At 37.8% G+C, this 15,351-nt stretch overlaps 1 protein-coding gene across 3 annotated transcripts in view; it reads right to left on the bottom strand.

The window, feature by feature from the left end:
• Positions 1–389: 389 nt before the first annotated feature.
• LOC136252334 (beta-1,3-N-acetylglucosaminyltransferase lunatic fringe-like) overlaps positions 390–15,351 on the bottom strand; it is a 20,883-nt gene continuing 5,921 nt past the window's right edge. For 2 of the 3 annotated variants that reach the window (XM_066044752.1, XM_066044754.1), the window contains 13 exons: positions 9,559–9,622; positions 7,045–7,087; positions 6,912–6,992; positions 6,525–6,651; positions 6,416–6,463; positions 6,271–6,359; positions 3,471–3,544; positions 3,322–3,419; positions 3,184–3,269; positions 2,300–3,133; positions 2,032–2,129; positions 830–916; positions 390–783 (listed from right to left, as the gene is read on the bottom strand). In XM_066044752.1, the coding sequence (XP_065900824.1) occupies positions 3,079–3,133; positions 3,184–3,269; positions 3,322–3,419; positions 3,471–3,544; positions 6,271–6,359; positions 6,416–6,463; positions 6,525–6,651; positions 6,912–6,992; positions 7,045–7,087; positions 9,559–9,622 (765 nt within the window). In that variant the 3' untranslated portion in view covers positions 390–783; positions 830–916; positions 2,032–2,129; positions 2,300–3,078. Of the gene's footprint in view, positions 784–829; positions 917–2,031; positions 2,130–2,299; positions 3,134–3,183; positions 3,270–3,321; positions 3,420–3,470; positions 3,545–6,270; positions 6,360–6,415; positions 6,464–6,524; positions 6,652–6,911; positions 6,993–7,044; positions 7,088–9,558; positions 11,002–15,351 lie in introns of those variants that run through there. The other variant, XM_066044755.1, reaches the window with a different exon arrangement.

Below are 15,351 nucleotides of genomic sequence, written 5' to 3'. Positions count from 1 at the left end.
GAAAGATTGCATTTTCCAGTAAACAATGTAAATACTGTGTGACTAGAAGGAGCTACTTGCAGTGGTGAATTCTTATAGCAATTCAGAAAATACGTGATTCAGCACAATGTTTATGATCTGCAATACTATAGTCCCATGCATGGAAATGTGGATGGCTTGGGCTAGCAGTAGCAATTAAGGATCATTGTGATACATGTAATATGCATAATGTATATTTGTAAAGGACCATCAACACCTATATGAAACAGTAACTGTGAAACAGAGAACTGTACATGTACTGCATGGAAAATTCTAACAACATTACCAATGATGAATCATATCCCTTCATCAACTAGGGAAAGTACATGTGACATAATTATGATGTTCTAAAACTTTTCAACCTCATGTTTGGCTAAATCAACATATTGCACTGTCAGTAAAAGAAATGGCACAACACAAATGAAAGAAATGGTGCGTCACATAAGAAAATCATCTGTAATTTTCACATTATATGCCTCCAACATTCGAAGTGAACAGATGGGTTGTGGCTAACTTCACATAAATGTTGTGTAGGGTTGTGTAACAGCAGACACAACATAGTTGAACACTATGCACATATACAAAATGGCTAATTGCCTATTGGTACGTTAGTTAGAATAGAGGCACATTTTGTCAAAGAATTATAGCCCATACATCTGATGTTATTCTTTTATTTGATGCAGTGTTATAGAAGGTCACTAATGATGAATCATATTGCAAAAAACTTCTCAAACACGTGTGAGGAATACTCAGGAACTTGACAAGCTAGTAGGGATCGTAAACAAGTGCTAAACATATGGCATATCATCACCTGAATTGCAAATTTAATCTCTGCTTTAGCCACACTGATTTGTTGTTGCTGTAGTATGTACAAGTTAAGCTGGATCCTGAAAAACAGCTAAAAATTAAAAGTGGATTTATTTTATTATTTTTATTTATTAATTATTATTATTATTGTTTTTCAGTACACACAAAAAAGATACTGAAAGCCACTGACAAGTGCTGCCAGTGACTCTACTACAATTAATTACAGTAAATAATTACTTATAACAATACTGCATATATTAGTGATGGTGACGCTGTTGAACAGTGGCAGCAGGGACAGAGGTAATGGAAGGTATAAATGTTTGTATCATTGAATTGCCGCATGAAATGATCCCACATGTAGTTGTACAGTTTGTGTTTAATAATGTTTGTGGACAGAGATAGGTCTATTTTTGGTAACGAGTTCCAGAGACGTGGTAAACGATAAAAGTAAAAGTTCTAAGCATGCAGTGTTAATGCTTTACAGCACAAGTGCTGAAGGTCTGTAGGACACCTGGTCCTACAGCCTGCTCAAAGACTTTAGCTACTTAAGGTGTGTTTGATTTTTCTCAAGAGAGTTAACATTTCAACCAACCAGATGATTAATGGTGACAGCAAAGGTGTCAACAACAGACACATACAGTATAGTTTGGCTCCAATGCAAGTTCGTGAAAAGGCTGTAATAGATACTGCAGTTTTATGGCTTCCTCCGTGGAAATGTATGGTGAAAAGTTTGATTGGCCATAAATATTATGTCAGATATTTGAATGAAAAGATTTTGAAAAAATATTTTAGTGGGTCAAGCAGTACTAAAAATAAGCCAATTTTCAATATCGCGTGTTGTTGCATTCATAAGTTATTAAATGTTTTTGAGGACCCAGCTCAATGTGTACATACTATAAGCAGAGATTAAATTTGTACTTCGGGCAATGATCTTCTTGTTCGTGCACTTTTTATTGTATGATCCCCACTAGCACATATGTGACCGGATTTGCGAAAAGGTACCTTTTTCACACACAAAATTTGACCCATTTTATGAATTTTGAAGCTTCATAACTTTTCGATCATTTCATATAATTGTTTGAAATTTTCCATGAGTGTAGCTACAGTATCTAGCTGCATTTTGAAACTAAGAGCAAGTTAATCAGTGTAAGGAGTCAAATGTTACACCATTTTGTTTGTTGGTATGTAAAATGTGTGGAAAAGTACCTTTTCGCAAATCCGGTCACATATGTTGTGTTAGTCTGTAGATTGGGTATCAACAATGTTGCAACTTCATCAAGCTAAGTAACACATACTCCATCCCACTGAAATCATACATGTAAATGGAAGTTAATTTCATGTGCAATTATTGAAGTGACACATTATACACTAAATAAAAACTATCAGCACAACAAAAAGTTTTAACATACACAACTTAAGTGTTTACCTAAGCATCTTAAAATGCTTCATCAATTAATTTATTTGAAGAACTCACCATGAATATTATTATCACTGATTGCTCCACCAGTATCCTATGCAGAGAGTCTGGCATTATGTACATGTTAGGCAAGAGGAAATTCTCTTCAATCAGTGAAGAGACTTAAGGGTCACCTGCAGTCAAGTAACAGTTTTACTGCCTTTTGAAAAGCCTTGGTTGATACAATTTTGCCTGGAATGAACATGGGTTATGTGGGGGAAATATTGTATATGTAGTTATATTTTATATCAACAATACTGAACATTGGTATTATACTGTACACTTCACTTGAACACTATCATCATATTGCCTTGTGCAGTGGTTGTACTGCTTTTGGGATGCTTGCATGCGCGCATGGATTTGACCTCAGCTATCATATATGTGTGGTTGATTAGCTTTTAAAAATTGTTCTCACCTTAAGTTCAATTTCAAACCACTATTTATATAGCAATACAATAATTTTATAATTTTTATTTTTACTTTTTTTTATTTTTCCCACTACATTGTAGCAGGCAGTTAACTCTGTAGCAATACAACTTTTTGGTATCAGATATATACCTATATATCCATATTAGCTAGGTTTTGTATAGCTGTGCAGCTACATACGTGTGTCTGTATCCTGTCAACATTCCAAATACTGCTTATTGCAAGTTGTTTCCTTTGCAAAAATGGTATAGTTTCCTGCCATATCTCTTATGAATTTGTATCATTGACAAATGAAACTATTTTGAACTTATTTATCAGTTGTACAAAAAGTTAGCTAATAATTGTAGTGTATAGATGCAGTATAAAATAAATTACTTATGACACCATGATACAGTTGGGTAGAGTAAACAATGATAGGCTAAAAACCTGTAAAAGTACAACAATATGGTTAGTACATGACATAATATAAAAGATACCTTGTTGGGTCTTCTGACAATGACATATGTATTGATTTAGCATATGATTCTAGCTGCTTTTTAGTACAGTTTGGAGCTACACAGACCTATAAACATAACTCGTATGTAACTATGTTTTTGTAGCACAACTTAGCTTACAAATTTTGAAATTTCTTTAGCAGTTTTATTCTCAAGATGTAAAGTTTGCTGAGTCTTGATACTGGTAGTAAGATTGCGATGGTGTCCTAGTAAACTGACTATTACAATAATAATACAATTAATATGCATCTACTCAGTTGGGACATTACCTATAGCCTGTCCAACTGTAAAGTCATCCACTGTTTCGAGTATTGTACACATTCTAGTGAATGCTTTTGGTCCACTATATACGTATATATAAAAGAGGTAATGCTAATAGCAATGTTTTTATTCAATATGCCGGACTTGTACCATTATCACACTTCACTTCAAAGAGAAGAGAAGGTATATATATGTCTTATAGTAGTACTATCAGTGCTGAGGAATGTATTAATGAGAAAGGGAGGTAAAAATAGTGTATCATATGTAACACTATGCATGAGCAGATCAAAGGAATTTTTGGGTATGCATATCTGATATTACCCTGTGGTCAGGGCATTTATCTGTATAATACCCTGTGGTTAGGGCATTATTTTATAATACCCTCTAGCTCACAAGGTAGCGGTACTGCCCGGTTTGTTTTATGAAGACTCAGACTGAAATTGATTATGGGAATATATTAATGCTCACGTGACTATTATCACAAGTTGGTGTTTGATCACAAGTTGGTGTTTGACCACAAAAAGTACTCAGATGGAGGCATTTCAGCATCCTTGCCATTCTACAAGCTGGGAAACATTACTTGAAGGTGAGAACTAGTCTTCTTGCACATACACAAGTGTTTTGTCACGTTTTGAATACGGACCATAGCCACATTACAGATAACACGATTTAACCATGCTACAACGAAGCTTACCACTTTAACATGTTGTAATTAATTTTCAAACAACTTGATAGCATTAAAGCACTTGTAAATTCCCCGTGATTCGCAAAAACTCAACTTTTCCGTGATATCTTTAGGACTCATCCATTCGTTATAACAAAAGTAGCTGCAACATAACATTACCTATTGCCTAGCCACAATCGAATTTTTCAGGCATGTATATAAAATAAATCCAGTGGATTCACTAGTATTGGCATGGGTGGTTAATCACCTGGCAGGCTATTAGCCTGCAATAGAAGTGTTACATAATACTGAGTTGTAACACAGGCACTTGTGATCTGCTTGATATGCCCACCCGAAGCACGAGGGCTGTACTCATGCCCATGTTACAGCTATAAATATATCCTTCCTAGGAGAGAGCATATTTCTTATATACCACCTCCATTTCTGCTAAAAAAAATTCCTCAGATTGTTTAGTTACATCTTCACTGCAGCTATAATATAGTGACATTTTACAGGATCAATTGTTGGTTTTAGTTTTGCAAATAATGTAGAGTTAAGCCAGAGTTAAACTGTGTACTTGAAAGTGAAGGTAGTTTGTTGTTTTATTAATGAGGAAGGTCACAGGTTAGTTTATATTGATTAGTTTTGATTGATACTAGACACCTGTTGTAATGTCACATACTGTAGCATGGATGAACTACTGTAAGCCATTAGCATTGTAAACGTATTAACAACTTTATGGCTAGTAAAGTAAGCTCTTTGGTACACTTCAAAAATTGTTATGAGCTCACATTTGTCCTTAATTGCACAAGCACAATCAAAGCTTTCTGCATGCTTATGTCGATACACTTGCATTCAGCCTTGTCATTATTCTTAGGTTAACAAAATATACCCTGCTTACAGTTTTCCACACTTGCAGGTGAATCACCCACAAGTGGAACATATAATTATTAGTTGCAACATGGGTACTTGTGATTTGCCTCATGTATACAAACTTCCCCATGGGCTTGTGACCCTCGTGCTTGTGCATATATATCAGGCTAATCATTTGTGCCCACGTTACAACTATTACATAATAATAATATTGTGACAGTCCGAGCAAAAATTTACACAAACATGCTTTTCTAATAAAAATGCATTGGAAAATGATGGGTGAAATTTCTTGAAAATTGCACAAATTTCTATCACATGAAGAAAAGTTCAAATTATAAATCTATAAACCACCTTGTTTGCCTGTTCATCAAGAGTTCAAATATCTGCGTCTCATTCCTGTAGCCTAAAGAGCATGTAAGGTACTATTGTCTGTTTATCTATGTACAATGCTGTAGGTACAAATGATGTTGTTATCATTTTCTTCATTTAAAACACCTTCGAGTGCACGAGCGATTACAGGACTAAAACTATAACTTGGTGGATTTCATGGGGAATACTTTTGAGCCATGTCCCAACTATGCAGACTATAGTACGTTCACGTTGAGCTGAATCCTCAAAAACATTTAATAACTCATGGATGCAATTACACATGATCTTGAAATTTGGCTCATTTGTAGTACTGCTTGATCCGCTAAAAATATTTCGAAATCTTTTTGTTCAAATGTTTGACATAATATTTACGGCCAATCAAAATTTTCACAGTACATTTCCTATGGGGAAACCATATAAGTGCAGTGTCCATTACAGCCCTTTCCCGAACTTGTGATGGAGCCAAACCGTACATGTCTGTTATTGACACCTTTGCTGTTACCAATAATCATCTTGTTGGCTGAAATGTTAACTCTGTTGAGAAAAAATCCACTTTTAATTTTTAGCTGTTTTTCAGGATTCAGCTCAACGTGAACATACTATAATGCAAAATAATATTATGTCAATAGCAAACTGCTATTGCTATCTGAAAATATGGCATCAAATAAATTATGAGTTTATTAACTTTTAGTATAGTCACTGTAAATCAATTTCTTGCTCATCCTAGTAGTACATAGTAGTCTAGCTAGCACTTCAAATCTCCTCACCCCAAACTGGCTAAAAGTTTGGCAACCCATTCCTTACACATGCTAGATAGTACTAAGGCAACAAAAATGGAAATCACATGAGCTATGTGGGGTATTGTTAATACAGTCGCAAATACTTTGTGAGAACACACATACTTGAAAAACTGTTTCAACTCCATCATTAGTGGATGACTAATGCAGTAAGCTGCACCAGAACAAAGCTGATAATTCTTATTCAATAGAGGCTGTACACAGAAAACAAAGTCACGTAGCAGCCATAAACAATATTATATTCACTTACAATGTTTGCTTCTTTCAGTTTTTTAATTGCAGCACTCGTGACAGTATGCTAACAAATAAAATACTCATATACACTGCATGGTGAGCCGATAGACAGACAATGTACTCACAATATACTTTAAATCATCTGTTGATCCAATATAATACGGTTTCCCTGGATCATATTGTTGCAGGAGATTACTCAATTCTGGTACATTGACGTACATGTCATCATCAAAGTGACAGTACCATTGAAAACTAAAGAGTATGCAAGGAATCAGTACAAATGACATGTAGAAAGATACTGTAGCATATGTATGTAACCCAGTTTGACAAAACCAGTCTTATACCCTTTCCAAATCAATTGCTTGTAAACAAGGCAGCGCCTTTAAACATTTTAGAAGTTTTTCCAATAGCGGTAAAGTTTCAAGTAGGCATGAGAATTTATAAGTTATCAAACTTGGATATCTTGAAAGACTATAAGACTGGTTTGTCAGACTGTGTCACGTAATTTTTACCTTTTCATTTCACTCTTGTACTTCTCTAAAGTTTTGTAATATGCACCAAATTCCGCTCCAGTTTTACAACAGAGACCCATTCTGTACCAAGTGAGACATGATACATTGACAGTTAGGAAGAAACATGACTTACTTTGTGTGGCCCTTATCACAATCTGTTAATTTTAAATTTAATCCTGCATAATTATAACAGAATCATGCATATGTGACTGTCTCTGGGAAAAACCAGTCTTATTGCATAATCGAGAAATGCTAGTTTTAAATATTTTATGTGTTGTGGCTTGATAATGGATAAAGCTACGTGTACCAAATTTTAATGAGTTTTACACCAATAATATTACTTACCTTCAATAGCATCACCATAAATGTAGTTCAACAGCGAAGTTTCCCACATTTTAGATAGCTATTGTTAACTCATGGTCGACTTTATCAGGTTAGGAGTGTTAGACAAGGGGTGGAAAAGAATTAAAGAAGAATACATAGGGATGAATTATGCCAAATTATGGGCCGTTCAGGTATCATCAAAACTTGCAACAATGAAAGGAAATTTGCAGCATGGGTCTTTAATCAACACCATGCACAGAGCTCTACAGCCACACACAGTCATACTCGGGTAGCCCAGAGTTCCTTTTAAGGCCCCAGATAACTCATATGGCTAACACTGATCTTGGGAAAAACAGCCAGCAAAAGCAGACCATTCAAGCCTGGCTGATTTTGACAGTGAAATTTGATACAGTATTCATACAGCTTTGCATTCATCAAACCTGCTGTTGAGGGCAATAAGACCAGTTTGTACATGATGTGCAAGAAATGTTCTCTATCAAACAGTACAGTCGTACTGTTTAAGTAAGGATCCCCTGAAAGTGATGTGCGACACCCAAAATTCTGCCTTTAAAAATCATCCTAGAGACATCTTATACCACGAAGATCACCTTTACGGAATAATATTAATCCATCTAACATGAAATACAGCATTAAAAACAAGAAAACATTTACTGGTGACCGGATATAGATTTTTAAAAAGTCTCCAAAACTTGAAATTTTGTCTCACTACCTCACTGACCATAGTTGCAAGCCTAGAGCCCAAACGAAGCAGCGCACGGTCGCCATTTTACGCCACAAAAACAAACTCACCGGTGGGATGTGCCTTTTGGGGTTCAGACAAGTGTACACCCTGTGCGCCTTGTCTTTCCTTTTACCTTCAATCAGGTGGTTGTCTTCTTCTTCAAGCATTGAAACCATACCAAGGCATTAATTCTCCATATCAACACTTCTCTGAAGACTCCACAAAATTATTTCAGAAAGCGCTTATGCTGCTGAGAGAGCAGGGCACTTATAATTTCAAGTGTTGCACGTGAAACATTAAGGCTGCTGAGTTATCACTTCGAGTTTTGCCATTGCCTGGACTGCAATCAATGAAGAGATTTGTTATATTACGTAATAGATGGCTGATACTCGACGGCTTGTTCCTCCTGAACACACTGACTCAGTCACTCAGTGCCGGACGGCAAGATCAGCGAGTGATTGGATGGTACTTGAGTGGAAATTGTATTACTTCATCCTGTTCGTCAAGACCAAGCTCCCTACAACTAAAAGGGCCTGTTCGACAACTTCCGGCCCGGGTGTATAGAACACAGACCATCGTACTGAGACAGGTCATAGATCTGAGCGGCGCCACTGCTAATATGAAGTAAACTATGCACGTTACTGCAGGCCTATGTACTTCCAATTTTGGCACAGTACGTACTTTAATAAGCTGTACAGGAACTTAATAGCTATAGTATGTTCACGTTGAGCTGAATCCTGAAAAACGGCTAAAAATTAAAAGTGGATTTTTTCTCAACAGAGTTAACATTTCAGCCAACAAGATGATTATTGGTAACAGCAAAGGTGTCAACAACAGACACGTACGGTTTGGCTCCATTACAAGTTCGGGAAAGGGCTGTATTGGACACTGTACTTATATGGCTTCCCCATAGGAAATGTATTGTGAAAAGTTTGATTGACTGTAAATATTATGTCTAACATTTGAACAACAAGATTTTGAAATATTTTTAGCGGGTCAAACAGTGCTACAAATGAGCCAAATTTCAAGATCGTGTGTAATTGCATCCATGAGTTATTAAATGTTTTTGAGGGTTCAGCTCAACGTGAACATACTATAGTTCACAAGTTACACTGTAACTAGCTGTGCTAGGTACAACAAAAAGCTAAACAAAATAGTATTTATAATAGGGATCTATGCAAGGCATCAGTCAGTCAGTCAGTTACTCAGTCAGTCACTAGAAAATTCTGTTAAACACTTTTAAAAAAATTCCATAGCAACTTGTTGAAAGAGTTTCGGGTCAATCTGAAAGCTTGTTTGGACTTAGTTTTACCTAACCAATAGTTTTACCTAACCGATACTGTTTCATCGTTGTCAGGGGAAATTAAGGCTGTCTTTAGGTGATGTTATTTCATGGGCCATGCCTACTCCTTTGTGGTCCCTACTATACAGTACTACCATACTGTATGATTTGTATTTATATAGTGTACTTAAAAATGCTGTAAACATCATGTGCATAGTGCATACATTTAGGATACACATGACAGAGGGTGTTCAGTGCACATGCAGCAAATAAAACAGCTCAACAGTCAACATATGTACCTGCTTCTTTCATTACATCAGCCATTGCAGTCCCAACATCAGATTTTTCACTAACAACTGTAAGCTGAAATGCAACAGTCAAGAATACTTCATATGCATGTAGTGACATCACAAATGTGGCATTTACTTGAAATACAGGTGGCACTTAGGCCAGGCAAACTCGATTAATCGTTTCTCATCCCCGCCTGCATCCCTTTTTACCCCACCACCTCTAATATCATTGTTGCTGTTATCAAGCATATGCACACTTATTTTGATGCTAAGAATGCTGGCTATCATTTTACAACTCAGCAAATGTAACTTGCACCTCGGAGACAGTGGTAAAACATAAGTAAGTAAGTACTAGTTCTTAAAAGGTTTTTCTTTAATAATGGATAATGAAAAATGACCTCCGGCCCAAATGGAAATCCAAATTGTTGTGGATGAGAAACAAGTTTGCCTGGCCTAATATTTGAAATGTGTGAGTAAAGCTTCAATGCCAGAATGGAAAAATATCATGTTTTCTTTGAGCTTTGTTCAGTCTTCCAGACCTGGTACAGGAACATTGACTATAAGCATGAGGTAACAATGTGGTAAGGAGCATATCCAACTGCTATATAACTCTGTTGTAGTTTCATTTGACCACACATTAGCTGATTCATTTCACCAGAAAGGCTTTTGAGTTTTACAGAAACCTTCCAAAATTTGTTGACTTCCTACCTACTAAAACCATTTAATGAGATTAATTTCAAAGTAGCCTACTGACTTACAGGTACAAGCAGTTGGACACTCTCATACCTCATTGTTTTTAACTCTTGCTATAAGATGAATTGGTAATGGCATACTGTTTTCTGATATTGGAATAAAACATTTCATGTGATATGATATATGGCATTCTCTTCTCCATGGTCAGTGTTTCAAAAAAACATATGTAGCACTCTCGTGTTTCTAGTACCTATCCTCCATTGATATACAGTAATCTGTACAGCCAAGTGCAAACAATGGTTGTTCAGGTGAGTGTTATCAAATCACAGCAGTATCCAGCCAGTTTGTCTCAAACTTCATTGCCATGGTTGCTCAAGAATGGCACTAGGCTATAGCTTATTGTGCTTTCACTGATAGTAAATGGACTTACTTTTCGTGAACTCTACCTGACATTTCTGACTTTCTTCAACCCCTTGAGTTATCCATCATTAAAGAATTTATTCCTACTGTTACTGGCAAAAGTGTCAGTGACTTAGAAAGAGATCTGCTTGACCTTTCAGCACGTATGGGTGGGCTTGGGTTGTGTAATCATTCTTGCCAATGTTAATTTTGAATTTGACTTCCCTTCAGGTTACCTCAGCCTCAGTCCAGGAGATCATTGAACAGCAGACTCATTTCAGGGTTGGTTCCTGATTAGTTTTCAAATCAGTTCTCCACAAACGTCTCTGTAGCTATGACATGCATGGTCTGTCACCTGATCTGTAAAAACATCTCAGCTATGTCACAACATAAAGTTAATAGTAAAAAGAGATTCACGATTGTTATGTCACCACGGTGAATCCTTGTCATGGATTTGCTTGTCTTAATTGGTTATGGGTTCAGCAGTTGACAGAATCAGCCTCGGTTCACAAATACATACAATTCTTCAATCATTGTGGACTTATATAATTAGTTGATGCTGATAAGCTTCGCATATCTTGTTGTGATTTTTAGTATTAGCAGTGTTGTGCCATGAACTTTTTTTCCTTTTTTAAAAAATATAAATATAACAAGTAAAAAAACAAAAACAAGAAACAACAATTCAAAGTACACGTGATGGAAGCACTTGACCCCCTGATATTGCAAGGTCAAGTGCTCCGATAGTCACTGGGCTGCCACAATGAGACTTGACTCCACGCAAGCAGGTTACAGCTGGTCTCAGTAAAGAAAAACTGGTGGAGCATTTAATCCAGGACACTACATTACTATAACTCTGGTCTCTCTTAGCAGCAAGCAGAGATGCCAACCTCTTGTAAGCAGTAGTGGCCGCATCTCCCATTCCTCCAAAAGTAGAGAATACCAATGGGGTGAAAGAGGCCATTTCATACACGCTGTTTATACTTATGCTGTTTGTCGCACTCAAACCTTTTATACAGAGAAGAAACTGCAGTGTTACGATAACTAGGAACAGTGGGGTTAAAAATTCTTACATGGTTTCTCCAAATCCTTGCACACTGACATCCACACCTTTGTGGAGTGCAAATCCATGTTCTTCAATGGGAAGCACTGACAGCCAAGAAGAGGCACCTTTCTCACTAGACAAAGAAACAATGCGATGTAAATCAGCTGGCAAAAGGGGAGTAAGTTCTGATTGCTTAGAAACCAGCCACTGACATCTTAAAGGCATAACATTAGCCTTAGTTTGATGCTGGGCACTAACCATTGTTACAGAATATGGACGAGTGTTTGGTTTAAGATGTATACTCTTTTGGCTCAACTGGTAGCACACCACCATTCTAAGCGTCGTACAAAGATATCCTATGGCTTCTAGATCTGAAACTATTTTGAAATCAACTTATATGGATGATAGCATGGACTCAGTTCATAATGATAGTCAAGGAATTCAGCTTCATCCACAATTGTCTAAATGATGGGAGGAAGCTGGATGCACACTCATAAATCACCAAAGTATTAATAATTTTGTGGCTGCAGAGAAATAGCTCAAGAAACTTACCAATCAGATAGTAAAAGATCCTAAGTTTTTTTCAACAATGACCAAACAGGAAGATAAAAATGAATGAGCTTTACTTCCACTACTTTTGAGACAATATTAAAGTAGTGAAAAAATAGTAGCTATTATATATGAGAAATTCAGATGTTACTGATGAAGAATTGATGACAGCACCTTTAGTCAAACCAAGGCCTTTAACCTACCAGTCTGCTAATCCACAAGATGATATCTCTGTTACACCTAAACATCTGCTTTATGGACAAACAGGATGTTTGCTCATGAAGAAACAACAAGAGGCTTACCATCCATTCAAACAATGGCAAAGATCTAGAGTTCAGGAGTTCAAGAATCTGCACCTTCAGCCTTAAGCCGCTCAATTGACATTGCCCGTGAGTCTGGTGCCTCCACTTGGTTGTCTGCTTTACCTCTGAGAGATCCATCAATTTCATCTACATAAAGGTGATTTTCGTGATTCCCTCTGCTTGTGATATGGCTGGATGCCAGCTCTACTACCAGCTTCCTCTGTGTGTGGTGTCTCCTTTACTGTTGAGCGTGCCTTAAGTTGTCCTCAGGGAGGATTCTTATTTGTCTGTTATAATGAAATCCATGATTCTATTGCTCATTTGCTGAAGGGGATTTGTCATAATGTTTGTGTTGAGCTGGGCCTTCAGCCTTTGACTAGTGAGAACCTTTCTTATCGTAGTGCTGTTGTAGATGATGGTGCTCGCTTGGATATTGCTGCTCGTGGTTTTTGGGGTATTTCACACCAGCGTGCCTACTTTGATGTACGTGTATTCAATCCCTATGCCCCATCTTATCAATCAGTACCAGTGTCGACTTGTTATCGCCGTAATGAACAACAGAAGAGAAGGGCTTATGACCAGCGGGTGCGTGATGTGGAGATGGGATGTTTCTCGCCACTTGTCTTTTCAGCTGCTGGTGGTTGTGGACCAATTGCTGATGTTGTCCTTAAGAGGTTGGCTTCTTGCATTGCCACCCACCAGGGAAAGCCCTACAGTCACACACTTTGCTGGCTTTGATGCCATATTGGTTTTTCTTTGATGCGCTCAGCTGTTTTGTGTTTGCGTGGTTGCCGCTCTTCACCTGGACATCTCACCGACCCCTCGATGATTGACCTGGCTGTGCACAAAGGGCATCTCCAGCCTTAGTTGGACATTAATATAGCATTTTTTTTTGTTGTTGTTTGTTTGTGATATTGATCATAAAAAGTTTTTTTTTGTAAAAAAAAGAGTTCAGGAGTTTACCAGACATTTTGGGAGACACTGCATGGCTTGTTACAGCGTTGAAACCGGGTCACTACTGCTGACCCGGATGACCCACTGATCCGGATAGCAATCCGGGTCAGACCTGGATTAAATAAAGCCGAGGCGTGCGATAAGAGCTATGTTTCGGCATAGATTATATATTCCTTACGGTTTCGGTTAGTCTCGAGCGAACGAGACTACGTTTTGACATAGATAATATAGTAAAGGGATTCCAACGGTGACGTCACTGCGGACAATCCTCGTTAAGGGTAGGGACTTTCGAGTGGCGATATCTCACTAACTCTACTTTGTTTCTTCTTGAATTTACCTTGACACTTTCCTATTCACTATTAGATTAAGTGAGTGTTATCAAATCACGGCGGTTTGCAGCCAGTTTGTCTCGGAACTTTTTCGCTTTGGTTGCTCAGATGTGGCACCGATAGTTTTTGTGGCGCTATTACTAAGAATTGTGACAAGGTACAGAAATTTTTAAGCATCAACTAAGTCCCCAATGACTGAAGATTTGTATAAAAGTTATATTTTGTGAGGCGAGGCTAATTCTGAGCCCGTAACCTTGTATAACCAAGACCCATGAAACCCGTAACGAGGATTGTCCGTACATAAAAATCCTACAGAAATGACGTCACTGTTGCGAATCCCTTTACTATATTATCTATGGTTTTGAGCGTTCGATTCGTGCTGAGTAAACGAGTACCCTGGAGTAGTTATGTGATAACCAAGCCAATAAGTTTATAATTTAAAATCAGCCAGTGGGTTTGGTTCCACATAGCTACTTGAGTTTACAGACAGCAATTGGGTGTGGCTTCGTACATACTTAGTATTGCAATTTCCTGATATATTAAAATGGGTGTGGCTCACAAAAGCTGCAAGACTAGACCTAGACTATCTACAACTCATACAATAATCGATTAGTGGGCGTGGCCCCACGTAAGCTTGCAGACAGCAACGGACACAGTTTCGTGCTACAGACTGCACTTACTAATAAATGGGCGTGGCTGATCGTATGTTTGTAACGCGATAAGTGGGCGTGGCTCACGAAAGAGCTACGCGACTAGCGTTTATAGGTTCCACGTCGTCAAACGATCAATTTCGTTTCTCACGTGATCCTTTGTAAACCGGGTCGGACCCGGAGAAAATGTGACCCGGTTGACCCGACCCGGTTTCAACGCTGGCTTGTTACAAGAATGGATACCAAGTCTGAGTCAAAGAAATGGCTTGAAGTAAGGCGAACAATTTGAAGATTGATGTTGTTTAAGCGTTGATGTCTGAGGCCACTCCAAATAAATTCTCTGTTTCCCGTCCTGGACTCAGGCATATTTGCATGCGGGCGGGCGGTCCATTTCCATTATTTGATTATAAGATTGGCTAGCTTTTCAAGCCATTATTTGCCTGGCACAGCCAATAAGGCTGCATAAAAGCATGTTCCTTCCTTTGTAAGTTGCAAAAATAACTCAAACGTGAAGTTTGTGCTTACTTGATAGCACTGCTGACACATGAGCTGACACTGTTTCAAGGTAGCTTTTACTGAGCCTATCAGTATGCAAGAATAACCGGAAAATAATGGAAGAATACGGAATAATGGAATATGTAGAGCTGGCAGTAACCAGATGCGGGCGGTGGACGGGAAACAGAGAATTTATTTGGAGTGGCCGGACAGTCCAAGGGATCATTGGCCTTTGACAAGAATTCTTGAAGTAAGATGGAAATGTTTGCTCACCCAGAATTCATTCAAGTTTCTTCGATAAGAGTTATAGACTAATAGTTATATATGTCCTTTGGAACTAGAACCATATTAGCAGGTTAACAGTCGGCAAGAATGACCTGGAAGAGTCC

The sequence above is a fragment of the Dysidea avara genome, chromosome 4 (assembly GCF_963678975.1).
Source record: "Dysidea avara chromosome 4, odDysAvar1.4, whole genome shotgun sequence".
Lineage (NCBI taxonomy): Eukaryota > Metazoa > Porifera > Demospongiae > Dictyoceratida > Dysideidae > Dysidea > Dysidea avara.
This window is presented reverse-complemented; position numbering and strand designations above follow the sequence as displayed.